The following is a 21,491-nucleotide window of genomic DNA, read 5'->3' as shown; positions in this document are numbered from 1 at the left end:
GAACTTGGCAAAAGGTCCAGGAATCTGCCCATAAGGAGCATGCCTACCATAATACTCTCCCCCGCGATCAGACCGTACAACTTTGATTTTTGCGTTCAGTTGATTTTCAACCTCCGCTTTATAGACTTTGAATTTCTCCAAAGCTTCCGATCGGTCACGTATGGGATAAATATACCCATAGCGGGAAAAGTCATCTGTGAATGTAATGAACGAATCAAAACCATCTACAGACTTAACATTAAGGGGTCCACACATGTCGGTGTGAATTAATTCTAAAACCCTTGTGGCTCTAACTGCTCCTTTCTTAATTGTTTTTGCAAATTTTCCTTTAATGCAGTCGACACATTTGTCTGCATCTGAGAAGTCTAATGGGAGGAGTATTTCATTTTTAACTAAGCGTTCCATTCTCCCCCTCGAAATGTGGCCCAAACGACAATGCCACAATTTCGAAGAATTACTTACTCCTTTCCATTTCTTCTCAACATTAATTTCATCACTCACATGCATAACTGAATCATTATGAAGAGATAACATGTATAGTTGGCCTCGTCTAACACCGATGCCTACATTCTTATTACATTTGATCAAAGCAAATTGTTTCTTGCCAAAATGGCACTCATACATATCATCATCTAAACGAGAAACTGAAATCAAATTCCTACTTAAGGTAGGCACATAAATAACATTATTCAATCTAAGAGTGTGGCCAGTGTGTAGCTCCAACGTGAGAGATCCCACAGCTTCAACATCGGCCTCAACTCCGTTCGCAACCTTAAGCTTTCTTGTTCCTCCTCTTATGGTTTGGATCGTATCGAATCCCTGCATAGAGTTAGCAACGTGAGTGGTTGCCCCTGAATCAATCCACCATGACTTTATTGAAAAATCAACATAAAGTGATTCATCTACAAAAGTAATTTCATCAATACCTCTTTTGTTCATCCATTTTAGAAAGCCTGGGCAGTCCCTTTGATAGTGTCCCTCTTCTTTGCAGAAGTTACAAGCATTTTCTCCAGCAGTGGAGCTGCTAGGAGCAGAAGAAGAACCACCGGCTTCTTTACCCTTGAATGCCTTAGGGTTGAATGGCTTAGTGCCTGCTTTCTTGACTTGCCTTTTCTGAGGCTTAGGGAAACCTTGTCCGTCATGCTTTCTCTTGTTAGAGCCAACATGAAAGACATGGTCTTTCTTCTGCCTCATGATCCTTTCTTCCTCCTGGACGATCCTTGCGGTCATCTCAGAGAGTGGCCATTTTTCCTTTAGAGAGTTATAATTGACCTTAAATTGTTCAAACCCTTTAGGAAGAGACTCAAGAATAATTATGACAAGAAGGGCTTCACTTAAAGAACACTCCAAAGCCTTAAGCTTGGTGAAAGCATTTACCACCCTCAATATGTGCTGCCTAACATTTCCGTCAATAGTGTATTTCTGAAGAAGTTTAGCAAAAAGCTCATGAGCATACACTTTGTCGGAGCCTTTAAATTGCTCCTCCATTTCAATGAGGAAATATTTAGCAGTATCTTTCTTAGGGAGTGCTTCAGAAATGTCCGGCGATATTGTCGCTTTCATGATGAGAAGCGCAATATGGTTGGACTTATTCCACTTTTCCATCTTAACATCATACTCCTTCTTGAGTTCTGCATACCCTGTGACACCTGCCACAGGTGCCACAGGTTTTTCTTCCCTCAAGGCATAGTCAAATTCATTACAACCCAAACATAATTCGACTTGGGACTTCCAACGAGGGAAGTTACTCCCCGTAAGTGGTTCGATCGTGTCGGACCGGAATGGAGCGGAAGCTGAAATCATCATAAAAGTTCATAAGTAAACTTGCATGATTATAAATTTACGTTGGTAAATAAACAAACATGACAAGTATTTAATTTCAACTCCATGTCAAAACACCGTTGGGCAGAAAAAACATGGAATTAAAATATCATAGGGGATGACTCATAATAATAAAACAACATTGGTCCGAATTAAAATTAGAGTCATTTCATTCTCAATTTAAACATCAACATAAAAAAATATTATCATTATTTGATGTCTAAAAAAAAGTTCATCATCCAAAAACACATAATAAATCCTGAATAAAATATCTCGTTGGTTCAATTTTACCCAGAATAATAATGTGTTCATTATATTTTTATGCATTTTCTGTTTTAAACGGTGAAAAAACATAATAACTATTAACTTTAACGCACCGGAAAAACAGAAAATGGCGACACTGATTTTGGCCCAAGAACCCCACGGGCCACGGCTGTCCGAAATGCAGCTCAGTCCAGTAGCGTTTTTTCTTTTTTTGCTGGACTAAAACAACCTGGGCTGAAGCCCGCGACCGGATATGGCCCGTTAAACCCCCGACGGCCCGGCTGGGAGCCGCGCGTCGCTTACAGCCATTCGATTGAATCGGACGGTCCGTATCGCTCCCGATCGGAACAATACAGCCGCCCGATCCAGAACCCTAGCTCAGTTCCCCCGACCCCCTGCATCTCAAGCTCGCGAAGAGAGCGGCGGCACTACGGCGGCTCGAGGCGCGCCGGCCATGGCTGCGCGGCGGCTGCGCTCGCCGGAGGAGCGTGCAGCAGGATGAATCCCGTGCGCTCCCCCGTCGAACGTGGCCCCGGCGTCCGTGCTTCATGGCGCATCAAGGGAGGAGGGACGCCGGCCACCGCGACATGAGGGGCGACGGCGATGAGTAGACGTTCCGCGCGTCGCTCCGGTGGAAGGCGACGGCGTCGCGGCGTCTCCGCCCTCGCACTACGATGGACGCAGTGCGGGCCCCGAAGGGAAAGGCGGCTACGCGGCGCATTAGGTGAGCCTATGCCTCATTCTTCTCCAATTCGTGTTCATCAGTGCTTATTTTGGATGAAAAAACAGCCCTAATTGCAAAATGAGTGTTCTTTCGAATTGGGGATAAAAACTAGGGTTCTACCGAATTGGGGAAAAAATCTAGGGTTCTTCAAACATGGGGTTTGCCACTGTTTGTGTTCTCTTAACCCCCTGTCTACTAATTATATGATGCATACGGAAACAGGAATGTCACATGGTCAATTTTAATCAACTTAGCATAAAAGTGAGCATTAGATCTTAACTTGGATTAATTAAAATTGATGAAACCATGGTGGCAGTACTGATCCGTAGCAAATTGGAATTAAAACATCATCAACAGTGGGCAATTGACATCAATCATCAAAAACAGTAGCAAGATCATGGGGCTATAACTTTCAATCTTGATCATGAACCCTAAACCTGATATGATCTAAAACTTGATGTTGATCTACAGATCAATAATATAGGGACCTACTGCAATCAAAATTGGCGACTGATACCAATGTTGGAATAATTATGCATCTCTGGGATGCCATTAGCAGGAACAGATTGCATCTAGATCACCTAAAAGCATGAACAGAGAAGGGTTTAGGGGATCATTACATGTCACGGGAGTGGACATGATCGCCTGCTCGGTGCAGGCGTGATGCAGGGGTGATGTAGTCGAAGTAGATGTTCTCCTCGACGTCCTGATTCCTTCAGGACGCCACCGGGACTGGCCGGGGACCGCGGCGGCGGCTGGCTTTGGTCTTCCCGTCGCTGCAGCGCTCCCCCTGATCGGATGGGGTGAGAGAATATCGGGAGGGGAGTGAAACCGTACGTGAATTGTGATCGCGCAGGTGGCCAGCTCTCTCCCGTATCCCTTTTAATATGGCGCTGGCGACAGGGGACCCAAAACCTGAGTTGGTTTTTGGGCGCCCCCGATCAGGGCGCATTAGTTCTGATCGAGGCTCACGTACGTTGGTACGTGGACCCTTCACTTATCGTTATCCCTTCTTTCCCTTTTTTTCGGTTAGACTAATAGATCTAATCTGGCTTGTTTAAGCCGTCAGATCAAAACCAACACATACATCACCTGTCTATTAAAGAGCAATTGAATACTTGATGATGACATTATCCTTACACTACTATATGCCTCACCTTCAATGCATAATTGTATGCTTGCTCCTGAGGATATCCCTTAGGGTCCCCTCCACCCCCACACCCCCAAATTGGTGAACCAGGGCTCAACTTGGAGCCCATGCCTTCATTCCTGAAGGAGATGGCAACTTATGTCTGTCAATCGATGACATTTGAATATGTGCATGGTACAAATATATGCAGGCACGCGAAGATCGACTACTTTTGATGTCGGTGCTGGCAAACTACTTCAGGTATAGCTTAGCACAAAACATGTGTTACCTGAAATGGCAGGAAGTATTAACATAAGAAAATGTATTGCTATTGTGCGAAAGGCGAGAAGCGTCGTGCCCTGATCGGGTCGCGCCTGCGTGTTATATAGACAGGGGCTTATCCCTGGATATGCATACAAGTAGTTTGGAGAGATTACATCTCGAGGAGCAAGGAAGAGATAAAAGATAGAGATAAGTACATGCGGTTTAGAAAGAATCTAAACTATCTCCTAACTACCTCCTGTCGAAGCTACGTGAGCTACGTGACACAAGTCATCGTGACATGATGATGTTTAACACCCTCCCTTAATCACAACTTGGACAAGTTGAGATTATGTTTGAACTCTTCAAAGCTCCGTGTAGGTAAAGCCTTGGTAAACCCATCTGCAAGCTGACCTCTGGAATGAACAAACCGGATTTCCAATTGTTTGTTAGCAATACGTTCTCTGACAAAATGGAAATCAATTTCAATATGTTTTGTTCTGGCATGGAAAACTGGATTTGCAGAGAGATATGTAGCACCAAGATTATCACACCATAAGCATGGTGCTGGGATTCGTCTTATGCCAAGCTCTCTGAGTAAAGACTGAACCCATATAATTTCTGCCGTTGCATTTGCCAAGGCTTTATACTCTGCTTCTGTACTTGACCTGTAGCTTGTTTCTTGGCACACCAAGATATAAGATTTGGTCCAAAGAAGATTGCAAATCCACCTATAGACCGTCTATCATCCAGACATCCTGTCCAGTCAGAGTCAGAAAAAGCACTAAACAGAGTTGATGGAGACTTGCTGAAAGTAAGACCAGTGTTCAGAGTATTTTTGATATATCTGACTATGCGTTTGGCTGCAGTCCAATGAACTGTTGTAGGAGCATGAAGAAACTGGCATACTTTATTAACAGCAAATGAAATATCTGGTCTTGTAAGCGTCAAATATTGAAGTGCACCTACCAGACTTCTGTAGTTTGTGCTGTCCTCTTGATTCAAGGGATCTCCTTCTATAAGTGACAATTTTTCTAAACTAGATAAGGGAGTGGGTGATGGTTTACACCCTTGCAACCCTACTCGTTTGACTAGGTCAGTAGCGTACTTTTCTTGAGAAAGATGAAGATCATTACCATGTTTCTTGACTTCAATCCCTAAGAAAAAATGCAAGTCTCCAAGATCCTTCAAAGCAAACTCAACACTCAAGTCCTTTAATAGTCTTGCCACTGCCTCATCAGATGAGCTTGTAACAATTATATCATACACATAAATAAGTACAAATATAGATGTATTTGACCTATTGTATATAAACAGGGAAGTGTCAGACTTAGAAGGAATGAAACCGAGAGCTTGCAGTTTATGACTGAGCCTGGAATACCATGCTCTAGGAGCTTGCTTCAACCCATAAATGGCCTTATCAAGCCTGCAGACATGAGTGGGAAATTTTCTGTTTTCGAACCCAGGAGGCTGTTTCATGTAGACTTCTTCCAGAACACCATGGAGAAACGCGTTCTGTACGTCTAGTTGCCTGAGACTCCATCCTCTTGAAACGGCAATAGACAGAACAAGACGAATGGTAGCAATTTTCACAACTGGACTAAAGGTATCTTCATAATCTATGCCATACCTTTGTTTAAATCCTTTTGCAACCAGTCTAGCTTTATAGCGATCTATTGTTCAATCAGATTTTCTTTTTATTCTGAATACCCATTTGCAATCTATCAAATTTTTATCTTGCTTTGGGGGAACCAGATGCCATGTTTTGTTCTTCTGAAGAGCCATGTATTCTTCTTCCATAGCCCTTTTCCACTTCAAATCACCAAATGCTTCTTGCAAAGAAGTCGGTTCACCTGTGGTACATGCCATGCCAAACTTGGTAATATGCTTGTAATTGACAGGTTTAATTACCCCTTTTTGAAGATGTGTACGTGTTTGTGAAGCAGGTACAGCCGCTGGATCCACAGAAGATCCATCAACCGCCTCGGATCCTGCACCAGATCTGTCTACAGGAGATGATGAAGCGCCGGGATCTTCTGCGGCTTCAGCTGATGAAGAGGACACGTGACCCGGCACAGAAGGTTCGGACCCGGCCCCTGCCAATGGCTCGTCAGGGGGCAATGATGACACCGGCCGACAAGGATCTGCGCTGGATCCCGAGCCGATGAGGGGATCAGGCCGACCGGTGGAGTGGCTCGTGGAACGGAGCGCATAGCAGCAGTCCACTCCAATGGGCCACCGGCTCAGGGGCGGCGCAGTGGCCGGTGCTGATTGGCGCGGCCTGGTGTCTGCTGCGTGACGAACGGGAGAAGCCCGCGTGGCGGATGCGGGACCGCCGCTGCTGGCGCGGCTGTCGCCTGGTGCGCCCGCACGGTCGCTGCTGCCTGCTGGCGCTGAACCCGAGGCGCAGGTTTCCTGCAACAACACGGATCCCGCAGAGGATTGCGCAGCAGTCTGCGGCGGTGATGATCCCGAGGGGGATATGCTCCCTGGTGCTGGACACATGAAATACTGCCTGTTTAGGGTGATTTCTTCACCATTTTGCACCATTTCTTCGCCATTTTCTTGTCCTGTTTCACCACAAAACTCAGCTAGACTGGTGTTATGAGGGTTAGTCAATGTTGTATCATCACAATTATTTCCCCGTGAGTCTGCGCCGGTTAGGTGAGATGGGAGAAGAAGAATTTCTTGACGTAGAAGAGCGCCGGCATTAGGATGTAGATCAGAAAATGGAAATTTTGTTTCATCAAAGACTACATCACGAGAAATATATACTCGGTCAGTAGAGACATCAAGGCATTTGACACCTTTGTGTTGAGCACTATACCCTATAAAGACACACTGTTTTGATCGAAACATGAGCTTACGCTTGTTGTATGGGCGCAGATTTGGCCAACAGGCACACCCAAACACACGAAGAGTGGTGTAGTCGGGTTTAGTATGAAGGAGACGTTCCATAGGCGTTTTATTATTAATGACACGACTAGGTAACATGTTTATGATGTGCACGGCTGTGAGGAAAGCCTCATCCCAGAATTTTAAGGGCATGGATGCGCCGGCTAAAAGAGAGAGACCAACCTCTACAATATGACGGTGTTTGCGTTCAACATACTTGTTCTGTTGGTGAGCATGTGGGCATGACACATGGTGAGAAATACCAAGTTTTTGGAAGAAGGAATTTAATTTTTTGTATTCCCCTCCCCAATCGGATTGGACAACAATGATCTTGCTATCGAATTTACGTTCAACGAGTGCTTGGAAATTTTGAAAGACTGGAAAAACATCGGATCGTTTTTTAAGTAGATAAATCCAAGAGAATTTACTATAGTCATTGATAAAACTTACGTAGTAAGTGTGTCTCCCTACAGAAGAAGGGGCCGGACCCCAAACATCAGAGAAAATAAGTTGCAATGGTTTAGTAGAAACACTCATAGAGATAGGATATGGTAACTAATGATTTTTAGCTCTTTGGCAAGAATCACAAACTGTTTCAACATTACGCTCTCCAACATATGGGAGCTTATTTTTCCTAAGCACTTGTTCTACTAAAGAAAAAGATGCATGCCCTAGACGATCATGCCACCGGGTTGAAGATAACTTGGTGACAACACATGCTGTTTTATTGAATCTCCTAAGCTCGGGAATCAACAGATATAGCCCTCAAACGCATCTACCTCGATAGAGGATTTTCTTCGTGACCTGATCTCGAATCAAAAAGAAATAGGGGTGAAACTCAAGAAAGACATGGTTATCAATGGCAATGCGATGAACTGAAAGGAGATTCATGGAAGCTCTAGGAACATGCAATATTTTTCTAAGATGGATTTTTCGGTGAGGGGTTTTAATAATTGAGTGACCAACATGACTAATTCTCATACCTTCTCCATTTGCGGCGTGGACTTGCTCCGGGCCGCGGTATTTCTCCCTCATGGTGACCTTCTCTAACTCGCCGGTGATGTGGTTTGTAGCACCACTGTCAACATACCAGTTGTTGTCGACCCCATATGAGGCCTCTGCCCCGCCAACAACTTTCTCATCTTGGGAGGAGTCTTCATCCTCTTCGAAGCGATAACAGCAATCCTTTGCTGAGTGCCCCGGTTTTCCACAGATTTGACATCGGATAGTGTCAGGGCGTGACCTAGGGGAGTTGTGACGGCCCTTGGAGTTGGTGTAGGAGGGCCGCGCACTGCCGTTGTTGTTGCCGGGGCCGCGGGGGTTGCTGTTGAAGTTGCCGCCGCCACCGCCGTTGCTGGTTTTGCCCTTCCGCGGTGGGCCGCGATAGCGTGATCCGCCGCCGCCGCCACCACCAGGGCCGCGAGTGGCAGCATTGGCCGACGACTTGAAGCCGCCGTTCCCCTGGAAGAGCGCAACACGTTGGTCAAAGTTGCTCATCTGGGAGAAGAGCTCATCGATGGTGACCGGCTGTGTGTGCGCGTCGAGGGCGGAGACGAGGGGCTGGTACTCCATGTCGAGGCCGGCGAGGATGTAGGAGACTAGCTCGCCGTCTTGAAGAGGCTTGCCCGCAACAGCAAGTTCGTCCGAGAGCGACCGCATATATGCGAAGTACGTCGCCACGGACTGCGTTCCCTTGTGAGCATGAGAGAGCGCGATGCGGATGTTGTTCACCCTAGAAATGCGACTGCGAGGAAAACATCCCTGCTAGTGCCGCCCAGAGCTCATGTGCATGATCGATGGATGTGACTTGCACTAGTACTTCTTTTGTCAGATTGTTCAATAGATAGCCCAATACCTGTTGATCTTCTCAGATCCAAACCGAGTGGAGGGGATTTGGAATCGTCTCTTCTTTCCCATCCTTGTCCTTGGTGACGACGTGCTTGGCCGGCTCCGGTGTGGTTCCATCCACGTATCCGAAGAAGCCGGCTCCTCTGATCTGCGGGGTTATCTGGGTGCGCCAGAGAACATAGTTGGTGCAGGATAGCCTCTCGGTAACTTGACCGGAGAGGTTGGAGTTGGCTGCGGCAGAGGAGGACATGGCGGCGAGCTTTGGTGGTAGGAAAACCCTAGCGAACTAGACGTGATGAAGAAAAGGGGCTCTGTATACCATGTGCGAAAGGCGAGAAGCGTCGTACCCTGATCGGGGTCGCGCCTGCGTGTTATATAGACATGGGCTTATCCCTGGATATGCATACAAGTAGTTTGGAGAGATTACATCTTGAGGAGCAAGGAAGAGATAAGAGATAGAGATAAGTACATGCGGTTTAGAGAGAATCTAAACTATCTCCTAACTACCTCCTGTCGAAGCTACGTGAGCTACGCGACACAAGTCATCGTGACATGATGATGTTTAACAGCTATACGTGTTGATGAATGGTTAAAATGTTGCACCCATCACCCCATCAAGTGCTTCGCTTTTTCTGGGGATGATTTTATTCAGAAATTCAGATTATTCCCATTTCCTCAATTGACCATCAGTTTCACTGCAGCAACAACAGATATACACAAGACCCTTTGAAAAGGTTGGGACTGGTCTTCTAGTGCCAAGTTTAGAACATTGACCTTATTTTATCTTGAATCCTTGGTTAGGAGAGTTTGAAGCTGTTGGTGTATTGTGAACTAATTCATCGTGTTTTGCGAGCCTAGCGGGACCGGCACCTGCAACCTGACTTACTGTACAGCCAAAGAAGGTTTCCTGGAAGGGTCAGTGTAGCTTGTTCATGTGCTCCATTGAGGTAACATGAATCGATCTTTCGTACTTGGTTGCTAGCTGCTGGTTGGTTGTCCAGTCCTGGCACTCCGTTGGCACCCTTAAACTACACGTGCACCAGTAGCCTTAGGCCCCATCCTGTACCGTGAATGATGGCTACATCAAATGGAGACGTATACCCCTACTAGATTCTTATGCCTCTACTTGATTCTTATCATGTTCTGAAGTCTGATGATCATCTTTGGCTTGGATGAGTTAAACACAGTAATATACCAACAAGATGGTATACTATTACTGTTTCCTGACTTTTGAGATAGATGAATTTGAATTACATCCAGATGGTGTTTCGTATCGCTTGATACAGAGGCCGGGGGTAATTCTCCTTTTAGAAAAAAGTATGATGTTTCGTATGAACTAATTTGTCAGCTCTGAATCTACATCGGAGTTTGCAGAAATTGAATTTACACTGGGGGGTTCAAAGGGGACGTGTAACGGAGAAGGACGTGACGGCCCATGTCCTGATCATGCAATTACTAAGCATTTCCATGGGTATTAATGCCCATTCCGTGTAGTACTGCCTATGCGCAATTTTGACCTATAACACTAACAAGTTAACAATTCATTTCCAGTAATGCTGATGGCCCTATTCGTAGGTGCCATCAAATGTGAAATTTTGTACAATCTTCTAACCCGAAGCTTGTAGTTGCTTAATTATTACTCTGTGGGAGTAGTAGTTTGCACATTTCTCTGCAAAGCTTTTCCGCGGGAAGAACAAAACAAGCACCCACTGTGCTGATGTTCTGCTTCTTGTGATTGATAAAACAAGAAATAACATGGTCAGAGTGCTCTCCAGTCTCCAATTTTTTTCACCATCGGAGACTAATTGTTCAAGGTCAAGTGACACAAACATATGCAGGCCTCTTCTTCCCTTTTTGAGCATAGATAACCTTGGTTACATCATGCCTACGGAATGCAGATGACACAGTTCGCCAGTCCTGCTAAATCCCTGTCGCTGTCTCTTACCCTTCGACGTTTCAGTGTACAAAGGAGGTGCGTACATGCGTATGCGTAATGCGGCTATGGACGCTAGGAAATTACCAACTGAGGCTTGGCTCATTACTTGTGTGTACTATCAAACATGGATGCATAGGTAGAGTATCAAACATGGAGTAACATAGATTAATTAACCTAATTAACACAGTATGTTTGCGCGCGTGTGTGGGCTGTGACGCCATCGTTTCTTAATTTACTTTCCCAGCGAGCTAGCTAGAACAGCATTGGAACGGAGTAGCACTCATCGGACAGCTCCAGGTCCGCGGCCTCATCGAACAACCACTTCTCGATCGAGGACAGTGGCGCCTGATGCTGCTGCTTCTGCTTGGTCTCGTCGTCGTACTCGTACCCGACGCGTCCCCCCATCAACGCCGGCTGCTGCACGCTGGCGGTGAAGCTCAGCTCGGCGCTGCCGGTGCCGGACATACTGTCCAAGGGCAGCAGAGGCTTGACGTCGTCGGCGTCGTAGTTGTTGTGCGGCGGCGGCGGCGGCGGCGGCGGGGAGCTCTTCATGAAGCCGCCGAGCAGCTTGGATATGTTGTCCACGCTCGAAGCGTAGGACGACGAGGAGCAGGCCTCGGGGGCAGCGTCGGCGAACGGCGAGTGACCACGCCCGGCGATCAGCTGCGAGACCTCCTTGTTCATGTACGCCTGGCCGGCCCCGTAGCCGTCGGCCCTGGAGACCATGTCGTGGTGGTTGTGGTGGTCGAAGTTGTCGCCTGCTGTGCCGGGGGAGGAGGACGCCGGCGGCGCGAAAGTGGCTCCCATGGCTTGCTGCTTCCTGAGCTTCTTCTTGAGGTGCGTGTTCCAGTAGTTCTTGATGTCGTTGTCCGTCCTCCGCGGCAGGTACGACGCGATCGCCGCCCATCTACATTCAAAGCAAGAGATGGAACTGTTAGCTAAATCGATCGCCATGGACGCCAGGCCACTGCCCCAGCCACCCATTGATTTGATGATATGAAGTTGATCAGTGGTAGGTATACCTGTTGCCGAGGAGTGACTGGAGGTGGACGATGACGCCTTCCTCGTGGCTTGTGAAGTTGCCGCGCTTGATGCCGGTGCGGAGGTAGTTGGTCCAGCGGAGGCGGCAGCTCTTGCTGCAGCGCATGAGGCCGGTGCTCACCGGCACAGACCGCCAGTTGCCGGGGCCGTGCTCCTGGATGTAGGAGACCAGGATGATGTCCTCCTCCGGCGTCCACGGACCCTTCTTCACGCCCAACTTGTCGCAGCACGGCGGCCTCCCCATCACTACTGTTCGATCACTCTCTCTGGATCCCCGGCTTGATTTGATCTCGTCTTTTTCTGGCCGTGCACTGTCTCAAGCGTGTGGTGCGTATATATAGCAAGGAGCTTGGAGCTGAATGGGAGTGAGTGAGCTCCTTTTCACTTGTTGCCGTCTACGTACGTACACCTGTGACGCTACTGTGATTTTCACTTTCTTGCTAGCTGCTGATCGGTCTGTGGTACATACGCTTTCTCTTTCCATCAACAGCATCACATGAATGATATAGGAACCCATCGATCCACCTGGCCCACACCTTAAAGGGAGGACGGGATAGCCATATAGCCAGAGGTGTACCGAGGTGTACTGCCTACTGTGTGAAATTTAAAGGCTCCGGCATTTGCATTGCGTGCAAGAGGTCGATGGCAGATGGCTCATCCAGCTTGATTCATCGAGGCATTTCATTCCGCAATAACACGCACAAATCACGCATAGCCATGAACCCATAATAAATCTTGGAATTCCCTACTAGTTTCAATAATGAAACCACCATTCTTAAACCTTTTTCGTATAGAAGACAGCAAAACTACCAGTTATATCAAGTTCAATTTTAACAATTCATTCATGTTTACAATAAAGCAAATAAATAAATAAAATAAAACCAGTGGCGGCTGATCGACCGAACTCATTCGACCAGGTCGTTCGTGCTCGACAGAAAACCCTAGCCGCTGGCAGATAGGATTCCTGTCGATTTTCCTTGCCCTCGCAGGCCTTTTGGCATCGAGAGGTGGAGGGACCACATTTTGTAGTTTAGAGTGCTCTTTTAGTTTTTTTTGTTAGATTATTGAGCATGCAGAAAACTCGAGTTACAAAATGTGAAACTAGAGATGGTGACTTCGAAGAAACTTGATTTAACTTTTTTACTTTTATCATGGATTTTTATTGTCCCTGCTTATTTTGGTGTATCTGACTACTTTGTTTGAATAGTCAATAAAACCAAACTATTCACTTGAAAAATAAAAAAGTGATGCCTAATGTTATTAATTAGAAAACATACACAACACTTTACGTTTCGGTTCCTTGTGGTGAAACTAGATCGGTCAAATCTTAGGCCTGGTGTGTTTGCTCACATTTTTTTTGAATTTTTTTAGACTTTTTGATGATGTTCGTTCGGTGAGAGATATCCTTCTAGCTGACTATGAGATGCCTGTGGGCTGTGATGACTTCGCCAATACAAAAATTTATCAATCAAACCTCTCCAATATTTTCATAGGGATAGACGTGTGTACATTCATTCATACAGACGCATGTTTGTGAGCGTATGCGTGTATCTCGTGTTCATTAAAAGATAGATTGATACATCACATAGCAATGTTGATCATCTTATCTATCCGGTCAACAAATAAACCACAGTATTAATATCGTGGAGGTCATGTACATTTCGCACGCAGGTAGGTCCACCTTGTCCATTATTTGCAAGGCTCATCTCCACAGGCACAATGTGAGACAACACCGGCAGCAATGTGCCAACACCTGAGCCACACATCTCTTATTAAAAATTAGTAAACACAAGAAACACAATCTGATGCTACCAACCTATGCATTCACCACTGATTCTTGTGGGGGTTGCAATAAAGTCAATCACCTCTACTAGTTAGTTAAATACAGCTCCATGTAGATCTTGAGCCAGGCGCTAGGCATTGGGCGCTGCCGATGGGAGCTTCAGTGGAGATGGGCCAGGGGTCGTGGGTGCTGCGGTCACGAGGGCTACGACACTCTGGTTCTTGGCCAGTGATTCGATCTACCTTTGGATCGGCTGCGGCGGCGTGGAGGGCCTCGGTGATCGCGTCGGCACCTTTGGTCAGATCTATTCTGGCCAGTGTAGTCGGTGGTGGTGGTCATCTCTTTCGTCAGAGATGATCGGCCTGCGGCTGGGTGGTTGAATCTCGAGATTCGTCATCTAGTCCTGGCTACGAGTCGGAGAGACATAGTTGCCGGTGAAAACCGAGTTGTTGGCGGGCGACGACGCCGTTTTGCGTCGTTATCTTGATGAAGGCATCGTTGTATAACTGTTGTCGACCCACTCGTGCTGCTTTGGGGGAAACACTAGGATCTGGCCTTTCAGATCGGACGATGGCGGTGTTGGGGAACGTAGTAATTTTAAAAAATTTCCTGCGCACACGCAAGATCATGATGATGCATAGCAACAAAAGGGGTGAGTGTGTCCACGTACCCTCGTAGACCGAATGCGGAAGTGTTAGCACAACACGGTTGATGTAGTCGTACGTCTTCACGATCCGACCGATCCAAGTACCAAACGCACGGCACCTCCGAGTTCTGCACACGTTTAACTCGATGACGTCCCGCGAGCTCCGATCCAGCAAAGCTTCACAGGAGAGTTTCGTCAGCACGACGGCGTGATGACGGTGATGATGTTGCTACCGACGCAGGGCTTCGCCTAAGCACCGCTACGATATAACCAAGGTGGAATATGGTGGAGGGGGGCACCGCACACAGCTGGAATAGATCAACTGATCAACTTGTGTGTTCTAGGGTGCTCCCCTGCCCCTGTTTATAAAGGATGGAGGAGGGGAGGCTGGCCAGCCCCTAGGGTGCGCCAGAAGTGTGGAGTCCTACTAGGACTCCCTAGTCCTAATAGGTTTCCTCCTCCCATATGGAATAGGAAAAGGGGAAAGGAAAAGGAGAAGGAAGGGGCGCTTCCCTTCTCTAATCCAATTCGGACCAGACCATGGGGAGGGGTGCGGCCACCTTTTGAGGCCTTTCTCTCCTTTCCCGTATGGCCCATTAAGGCCCAATACGAATTCCTGTAACTCTCCGGTACTCCAAAAAATACCCGAATCACTCGGAACCTTTCCGATGTCCGAATATAGTCGTCCAATATATCGATCTTTATGTCTCGACCATTTCGAGACTCCTCGTCATGTCCCCGATCTCATCCGGGACTCCGAACTACCTTCGGTACATCAAATCACATAACTCATAATACAAATCGTCATCGAACTTTAAGTGTGCGGACCTTACGGGTTCGAGAACTATGTAGACATGACCGAGACACGTCTCTGGTCAATAACCAATAGCGGAACCTGGATGCTCATATTGGCTCCTACATATTCTACGAAGATCTTTATCGATCAAACCGCATAACAACATACGTTGTTCCCTTTGTCATCGGTATGTTACTTGCCCGAGATTTGATCGTCGGTATCTCAATACCGAGTTCAATCTTATTACCAGCAAGTCTCTTTACTCGTTCCGTAATACATCACCCCGCAACTAATTCATTAGTTACAATGCTTGTCAGGCTTATAGTGATGTGCATTACCGAGTGTGCCCAGAGATACCTCTCCGACAATCGGAGTGACAAATCATAATCTCGAAATACGCCAACTCAACAAGTACCTTCGGAGACACCTGTAGAGCACCTTTATAATCACCCAGTTACGTTGTGACGTTTGGTAGCACACAAGTGTTCCTCCGGTAAACGGGAGTTGCATAATCTCATAGTCATAGGAACATGTATAAGTCATGAAGAAAGCAATATCAACATACTAAACGATCAAGTGCTAAGCTAACGGAATGGGTCAAGTCAATCACATCATTCTCCTAATGATGTGATCCCGTTAATCAAATGATAACTCATGTCTATGGCTAGGAAACATAACTATCTTTGATCAACGAGCTAGTCCAGTAGAGGCATACTAGTGACACTTTGTTTGTCTATGTATTCACACATGTATTATGTTTCCGGTTAATACAATTCTAGCATGAATAATAAGCATTTATCATGATATAAGGAAATAAATAATAACTTTATTATTTCCTCTAGGGCATATTTCCTTCAGGCAGTACTACAACGCCATTTCTCTCTTGACAGCATCGTTTGTGGAGCAGCGTTGGAAGACAGAGGCAGGAGGTGGAGCGGCTTTGTCTTGCGCGGAGCTTCGGTGGAGCTGTCAAGTCATGCCTAGCCGACAGGTGCTACGCTGAGTCATGCCTGGTTGGCAGGTGCTACGCACGACAGATCTTCTAGAGTGTTCGCGTCTGGGCGGATGAACGCAGGGCGGTGGCGCCGTGGTGGCGTCGACGGATGTCCGGACTGGCAAGGAAGATGCAAATATCTCTCCTGAAGATGGGTCAATGGTCCGATGATGATGGCGGTTTCTAAAACGTGTGCATGTGGCGTGCGCTTTAGGTAGGCTACACTGGCTGTTGGTCCTGATACGTTATATGGATGGATCGATGACGACACCGATTTTAGATATGGGGAATGAGAGCACTCCACATTATCGAGTTTGTAGGTGTGAGTGATGGCTTCAGGTGGATTGATGTATGTTCTTGTCAAACCTTTGTGAAATAATTAATAAAGATGACTGCATGCATCGATTGATGCAGAGGCAGGGGTTGAACCTCCTATTCTAGAAAAAATGATTAACTCCGATGGTGGTGCTTCATGAGTACCCGGTCTCAAGCTCCGGTGTGAAAACCCAAGTCTTACACTAATATGTTATATCTGACAATAATGATGTTTTTACGTCGTTACCTTATAGAAGGCATTGTTCGGATATGCTTAGATTGGTTCTTCAGAGTGAAAACTTAGACTCTGACCATTTGTGGTTGGATCCGGTGACGACGACGCTCGAGTGTCGCTGTTGAAAAATCTCATTGTCCTTGTGTTGTGCTGAAATGGTTGGTGCGGATATGGTCATTGATGTAGTTTGTCGATCGTGGATTTAATCGCTTTGTTTTTTTTCGTTTAGGCATAGTTTTGGTCTTATATGATTTTACTATTTATCGACAATCCTTTTTATTGCTGTATGCATTCTAACTATGTAGAGATCGGTCGTGCTCTCATTGTATTTGTATCTACTTGATGCTCCCGATGCTCCATTTGAGTCAACAAAATTGACTCTGTAAGATTGTAGATCTTGAGCCTTTCATTACTGTAGCGAACTGCAAATGCACAACAGTTCTGATGCTGCACCGCTCCACAAGGGGCCAGGTCAACTTAAGTGAGTAACTCTTTCCAAGGATGGCGTTTTGGTGTTGGGGAGCATCTTCTCCTAGTGATGAACAACAAATCAAAATTAAAATAACAAATACTTTTTTTGGCACGAAAGATGCACAAGTTTTCTAGGCGTATGAAAAAATTCATGGCGATAGGTGCTTTGACAAAAAACCAGGGTTTTGACAAACGTTCAGATTTTCTTTATTCTGGAGCACTGATTTTATTTTGTCCGTCCCGAGTTCCTCCTACCTCACATTGCCATGAGACTTTTCACGACTGTAGAAAACTTGTTCATTTTCGATGTATAAAAATTTCAGAAATTTTTGAATTTACTGTTCATCCGGGAACAGGTGTGCTCGTGTCCAGCTATGGATTTTTGACTCTTCCCCACCAAAAATAAAATAGTTCCCCGCAAAAAAGTAAATTAAAATTAAAATAGCTCTAGTGCAAGGTAGCTACTCCTGTACGTGAGTTTACAGAACTCAACATTGTTTTATCTTGCTTAAAAAAACACCCGCGCCGCTGTCTAGGGGGTGGCATGAGCGAACGCTTGCCGCCCCCGCCCCGTCCCATCCCCACCTCACTCTCCAGCCTGGCCACTGCAGGAGGAGGCGGACGGGCGAAGCCCATCTCGGTGGAAGGCAGCGGCAGGGGGAGCTTCTCTCGTGGCGTGCTGCTTCGTCCCTGGCCGACGTGGATTGCTCGCGGAGCGACGACAGAAGTCAGGGCGGAGGTGCCGGTGGCAGACTTACTCACCTGCACAATGTGGGCGTTGAGCGCAGCGAATCATGGGGTGGTCCGACGCATGAGGGATTTGGGCTCTAATGCCCACATTCGTTGGCCACAACGAAGTCCTGTTGTGCTCCCAGGGATGACGACCGGCCAACGTGGTGGTGGGCACTGCTGTAGCGCATGGATTCGGGGCGGTGGCTCTAGTGGGTCATGGCGGTTTGTCAAGCTATGGGGCGGTTCAACATTTGGCGGATCTGGGCCCGGACGTCCAGCTTGGTTGGTGACGGCGGTGCTCGTCGGACGCATGGGGTTGGCGGGAATGGGCGTGTCGTTATGGTGGTTCTACTACTTGCAATGGTCGGTATTCTAGAGGTCGGCGGCGTCAGTGATGCTTGTGGAAGTTCGGGCATAGGCGGTGCTTATATGTGGCAATCCAGGTGAAAGCTCCGTTTGAGTTCGATGTTAGAACCGACACTGGCGATGCCTTTGGGTACCACTCACCTCCATGGAGGCATTGTTCGATGGAGCTGCGACACTTCCTCCTAGTCTGCAAGTCTCTGGGGAAAAACCTCAAATTCATCCAGATCCATTGATGGTGGTGCTTTGAGCGTCACTCCCCTCCTTGGAGGCATCGATATTGAGATGCTCTATTTGCCATCTGGATGATATCATCCATGGTCAAGTGGCTTGTTTGTGGTGGTGTCATTTCTATTCTTCTCTGTTTGTCCCGGTGGTGATGGAGTTTACCTTCTACGAACTCGGTGGTTGATGTGTATGGTGAAGAGATTCGGGTGTGGACTCAGCTCCTTGATGCCCTTCGGCTTTGAGGTGTCGTTGTTGTGTTGTAGACTCGACTGCATGTGGCTCTACGTCGTGTATGGACTCGTTTGGTCATTTCCTTTTGATCGCACCAATAGACATGATGCATCATGGATGGTCTCGGTTGATTGGAACTCTTCGTCTATGGTGGTGGTGTTCCTCATGCACCCTCTCGTCCGTGAGAACAATGGAAGATGATGGCACTCTGGTGTTGGGAAACATAGTACGAAACAAAAAAATATTCCTATGAATAAAGTTCCTAGGATCACCATGAAGATGCATACAAGATTAGATCTTATTTTTACCAACTTTGAATTGCAGCGGAAGAAGAGTTAGTGAAGATTGTTCTTGAATTCCCCTGGAACCATCCCATGAAGAAGAATCAAACATACGATTCCTCTACGGATTGCACGCATTTGACACCAGTGATCCAGTAGTGCTTCGCCGCCTAGAGATAGATGATGACTGCTACCTCTTGAGCACTTATGTTGGTTTTCCCTTGAAGAGGAAAGGGTGGTGCAACAAAGTAGCGTAAGTATTTCCCTCAGTTTTTGAGAACCAAGGTATCAATCCAGTAGGAGGCCACGCATGAGTCCCTCGTACCTACACAAACAAATAAATCCTCGCAACCAACACGATAAGGGGTTGTCAATCCCTACACGGTCACTTACGAGAGTGAGATATGATAGATATGATAAGATAATATTTTTGGTATTTTTATGATAAAGATGTAAAGTAAAATAAAAGGCAATAAAAATAACTAAGTATTGGAAGATTAATATGATAGAAGATAGACCCGGGGGCCATATGTTTCACTAGTGGCTTCTCTCGAGAGCATAAGTATTCACGGCGGGTAAACAAATTACTGTTGAGCAATTGACAGAATTGAGCATAGTTATGATAATATCTAGGTATGATCATGTATATAGGCATCATGTCCGAGACAAGTAGACCGACTCCTGCTTGCATCTACTACTATTACTCCACACATCGACCGCTATCCAGCATGCATCTAGAGTATTAAGTTCAAGAGAACAGAGTAACACTTTAAGCAAGATGACATGATGTAGAGGGATAAACTCATGCAATATGAAATAAACCCCATCTTGTTATCCTCGATGGTAACAACACAATACATGCCTTGCTGCCCCTACTGTCACTGGGAAAGGACACCGCAAGATTGAACCCAAAGCTAAGCACTTCTCCCATTGCAAGAAAGATCAATCTAGTAGGCCAAACCAAACTGATAATTCGAAGAGACTTGCAAATATAACCAATCATACATAAAAGAATTCAGAGAAGATTCAAATATTGTTCATAGATAAACTTGATCATAAACCCACAATTCATCGGTCTCAACAAACACACCGCAAAAGAGGATTACATCGAATAGATCTCCACAAGAGAGGGGGAGAACTTTGTATTGAGATCCAAAAAGAGAGAAGAAGCCATCTAGCTAATAACTATGGACTCGTAGGTCTGAGGTAAACTACTCATACTTCATCGGAAGGGCTATGGTGTTGATGTAGAAGCCCTCCGTTATCGATGCCCCCTCCGACGGAGCTCCGGAACAGGCCCCAAGATGGGATCTCGTGGATACAGAAAGTTACGACGGTGGAATTAGGGTTTTGGCTCCGTTTCTGGTAGTTTGGGGGTACATAGGTATATATAGGAGGAAGGAGTACGTCGGTGGTGTTGGGGAACGTAGTAATTTCAAAAAAATTCCTACGCACACACAAGATCATGGTGATGCATAGCAACGAGAGGGGAGAGTGTGATCTACGTACCCTTGTAGACCGACAGTGGAAGCATTATGACAACGCGGTTGATGTAGTCGTACGTCTTCACGACCCGACCGATCAAGCACCGAAACTACGACACCTCCGAGTTTTAGCACACGTTCAGCTCGATGACGATCCCCGGACTCCGATCCAGCAAAGTGTCGGGGAAGAGTTCCGTCAGCACGACAGCATGGTGACGATCTTGATGTTCTACCGTCGCAGGGCTTTGCCTAAGCACCGGTACAATATTATCGAGGAGTATGGTGGAAAGGGGCACCGCACACGGCTACGTAAACGATCACGTGTATCAACTTGTGTGTCTAGGGGTGCCCCTACCCCCGTATATAAAGGAGCAAGGGGAGGAGGCCGGCCGGCCCTAGGGCGCGCCAAGGAGGAGGAGTCCTCCTCCTAGTAGGAGTAGGACTCCCCTCTTTCCTACTCCTACTAGGAGGGGGAAAGGAAGGGGGAGAGGGAGAAGGAAAGGGGGGCGCCGCCCACCTCTCCTAGTCCAATTCGGACCAGAGGGGGAGGGGGCGCGCGGCCCACCCTGGCCGCCCCTCTCTCTCTCTCCACTAGGGCCCATAAGGCCCATTACTTCTCCGGGGAGGGGGGGTTTCCGGTAACCCTCCGGCACTCCGGTTTTCTCCGAAATCATCCGGAACACTTCCCGTGTCCGAATATAGCCGTCCAATATATCCTTCTTTATGTCTCGACCATTTCGAGACTCCTCGTCATGTCCGTGATCACATCTGGGACTCCGAAGTAACTTCGGTACATCAAAACTCATAAACTCATAATATAACTGTCATCGAAACCTTAAGCATGCGGACCCTACGGGTTTGAGAACAATGCAGACATGACCGAGACATGTCTCCGGTCAATAACCAATATCGGAACCTGGATGCTCATATTGGCTCCCACATATTCTACGAAGATCTTTATCGGTCAGACCGCATAACAACATACGTTGTTCCCTTTGTCATCGGTATGTTAC

At 46.8% G+C, this 21,491-nt stretch overlaps 2 protein-coding genes across 2 annotated transcripts; both read right to left on the bottom strand.

Moving 5' to 3' along the window:
- Positions 1-1,190: 1,190 nt before the first annotated feature.
- LOC123083854 (uncharacterized) lies at positions 1,191-3,533 on the bottom strand. Its single transcript, XM_044505744.1, has 3 exons — positions 3,430-3,533; positions 1,289-1,793; positions 1,191-1,209 (listed from the first exon to the last, which is right to left on the bottom strand). Exons 1-3 carry the CDS (start codon positions 3,446-3,448, stop codon positions 1,191-1,193), a joined length of 543 nt encoding a protein of 180 aa, XP_044361679.1. The 5' UTR covers positions 3,449-3,533.
- A 7,425-nt stretch (positions 3,534-10,958) lies between these two features.
- Positions 10,959-12,216, bottom strand: LOC123082089 (transcription factor MYB60). Its single transcript, XM_044504506.1, has 2 exons — positions 11,901-12,216; positions 10,959-11,785 (listed from the first exon to the last, which is right to left on the bottom strand). The coding sequence occupies exons 1-2, from the start codon at positions 12,161-12,163 to the stop codon at positions 11,131-11,133; spliced, it is 918 nt and encodes a 305-aa protein (XP_044360441.1). The 5' UTR covers positions 12,164-12,216; the 3' UTR covers positions 10,959-11,130.
- Between the last annotated feature and the right edge of the window lie 9,275 nt (positions 12,217-21,491).

This window comes from Triticum aestivum, chromosome 4A (genome assembly GCF_018294505.1).
Source record: "Triticum aestivum cultivar Chinese Spring chromosome 4A, IWGSC CS RefSeq v2.1, whole genome shotgun sequence".
Taxonomy (NCBI): domain Eukaryota; kingdom Viridiplantae; phylum Streptophyta; class Magnoliopsida; order Poales; family Poaceae; genus Triticum; species Triticum aestivum.
The sequence above is the reverse complement of the archived record's forward strand: the minus strand, read 5'-3'. Positions and strand labels throughout refer to the sequence as shown.

Excerpts from the sequence above, each read along its gene's own strand:
- LOC123082089 (XM_044504506.1), bottom strand. The coding sequence starts at position 12,163 with ATGGGGAGGCCGCCGTGCTGCGACAAGTTGGGCGTGAAGAAGGGTCCG. Across the intron at positions 11,786-11,900 it reads CAGTCACTCCTCGGCAACAG|ATGGGCGGCGATCGCGTCGT; the intron begins GTATACCTACCA and ends CTTTGAATGTAG.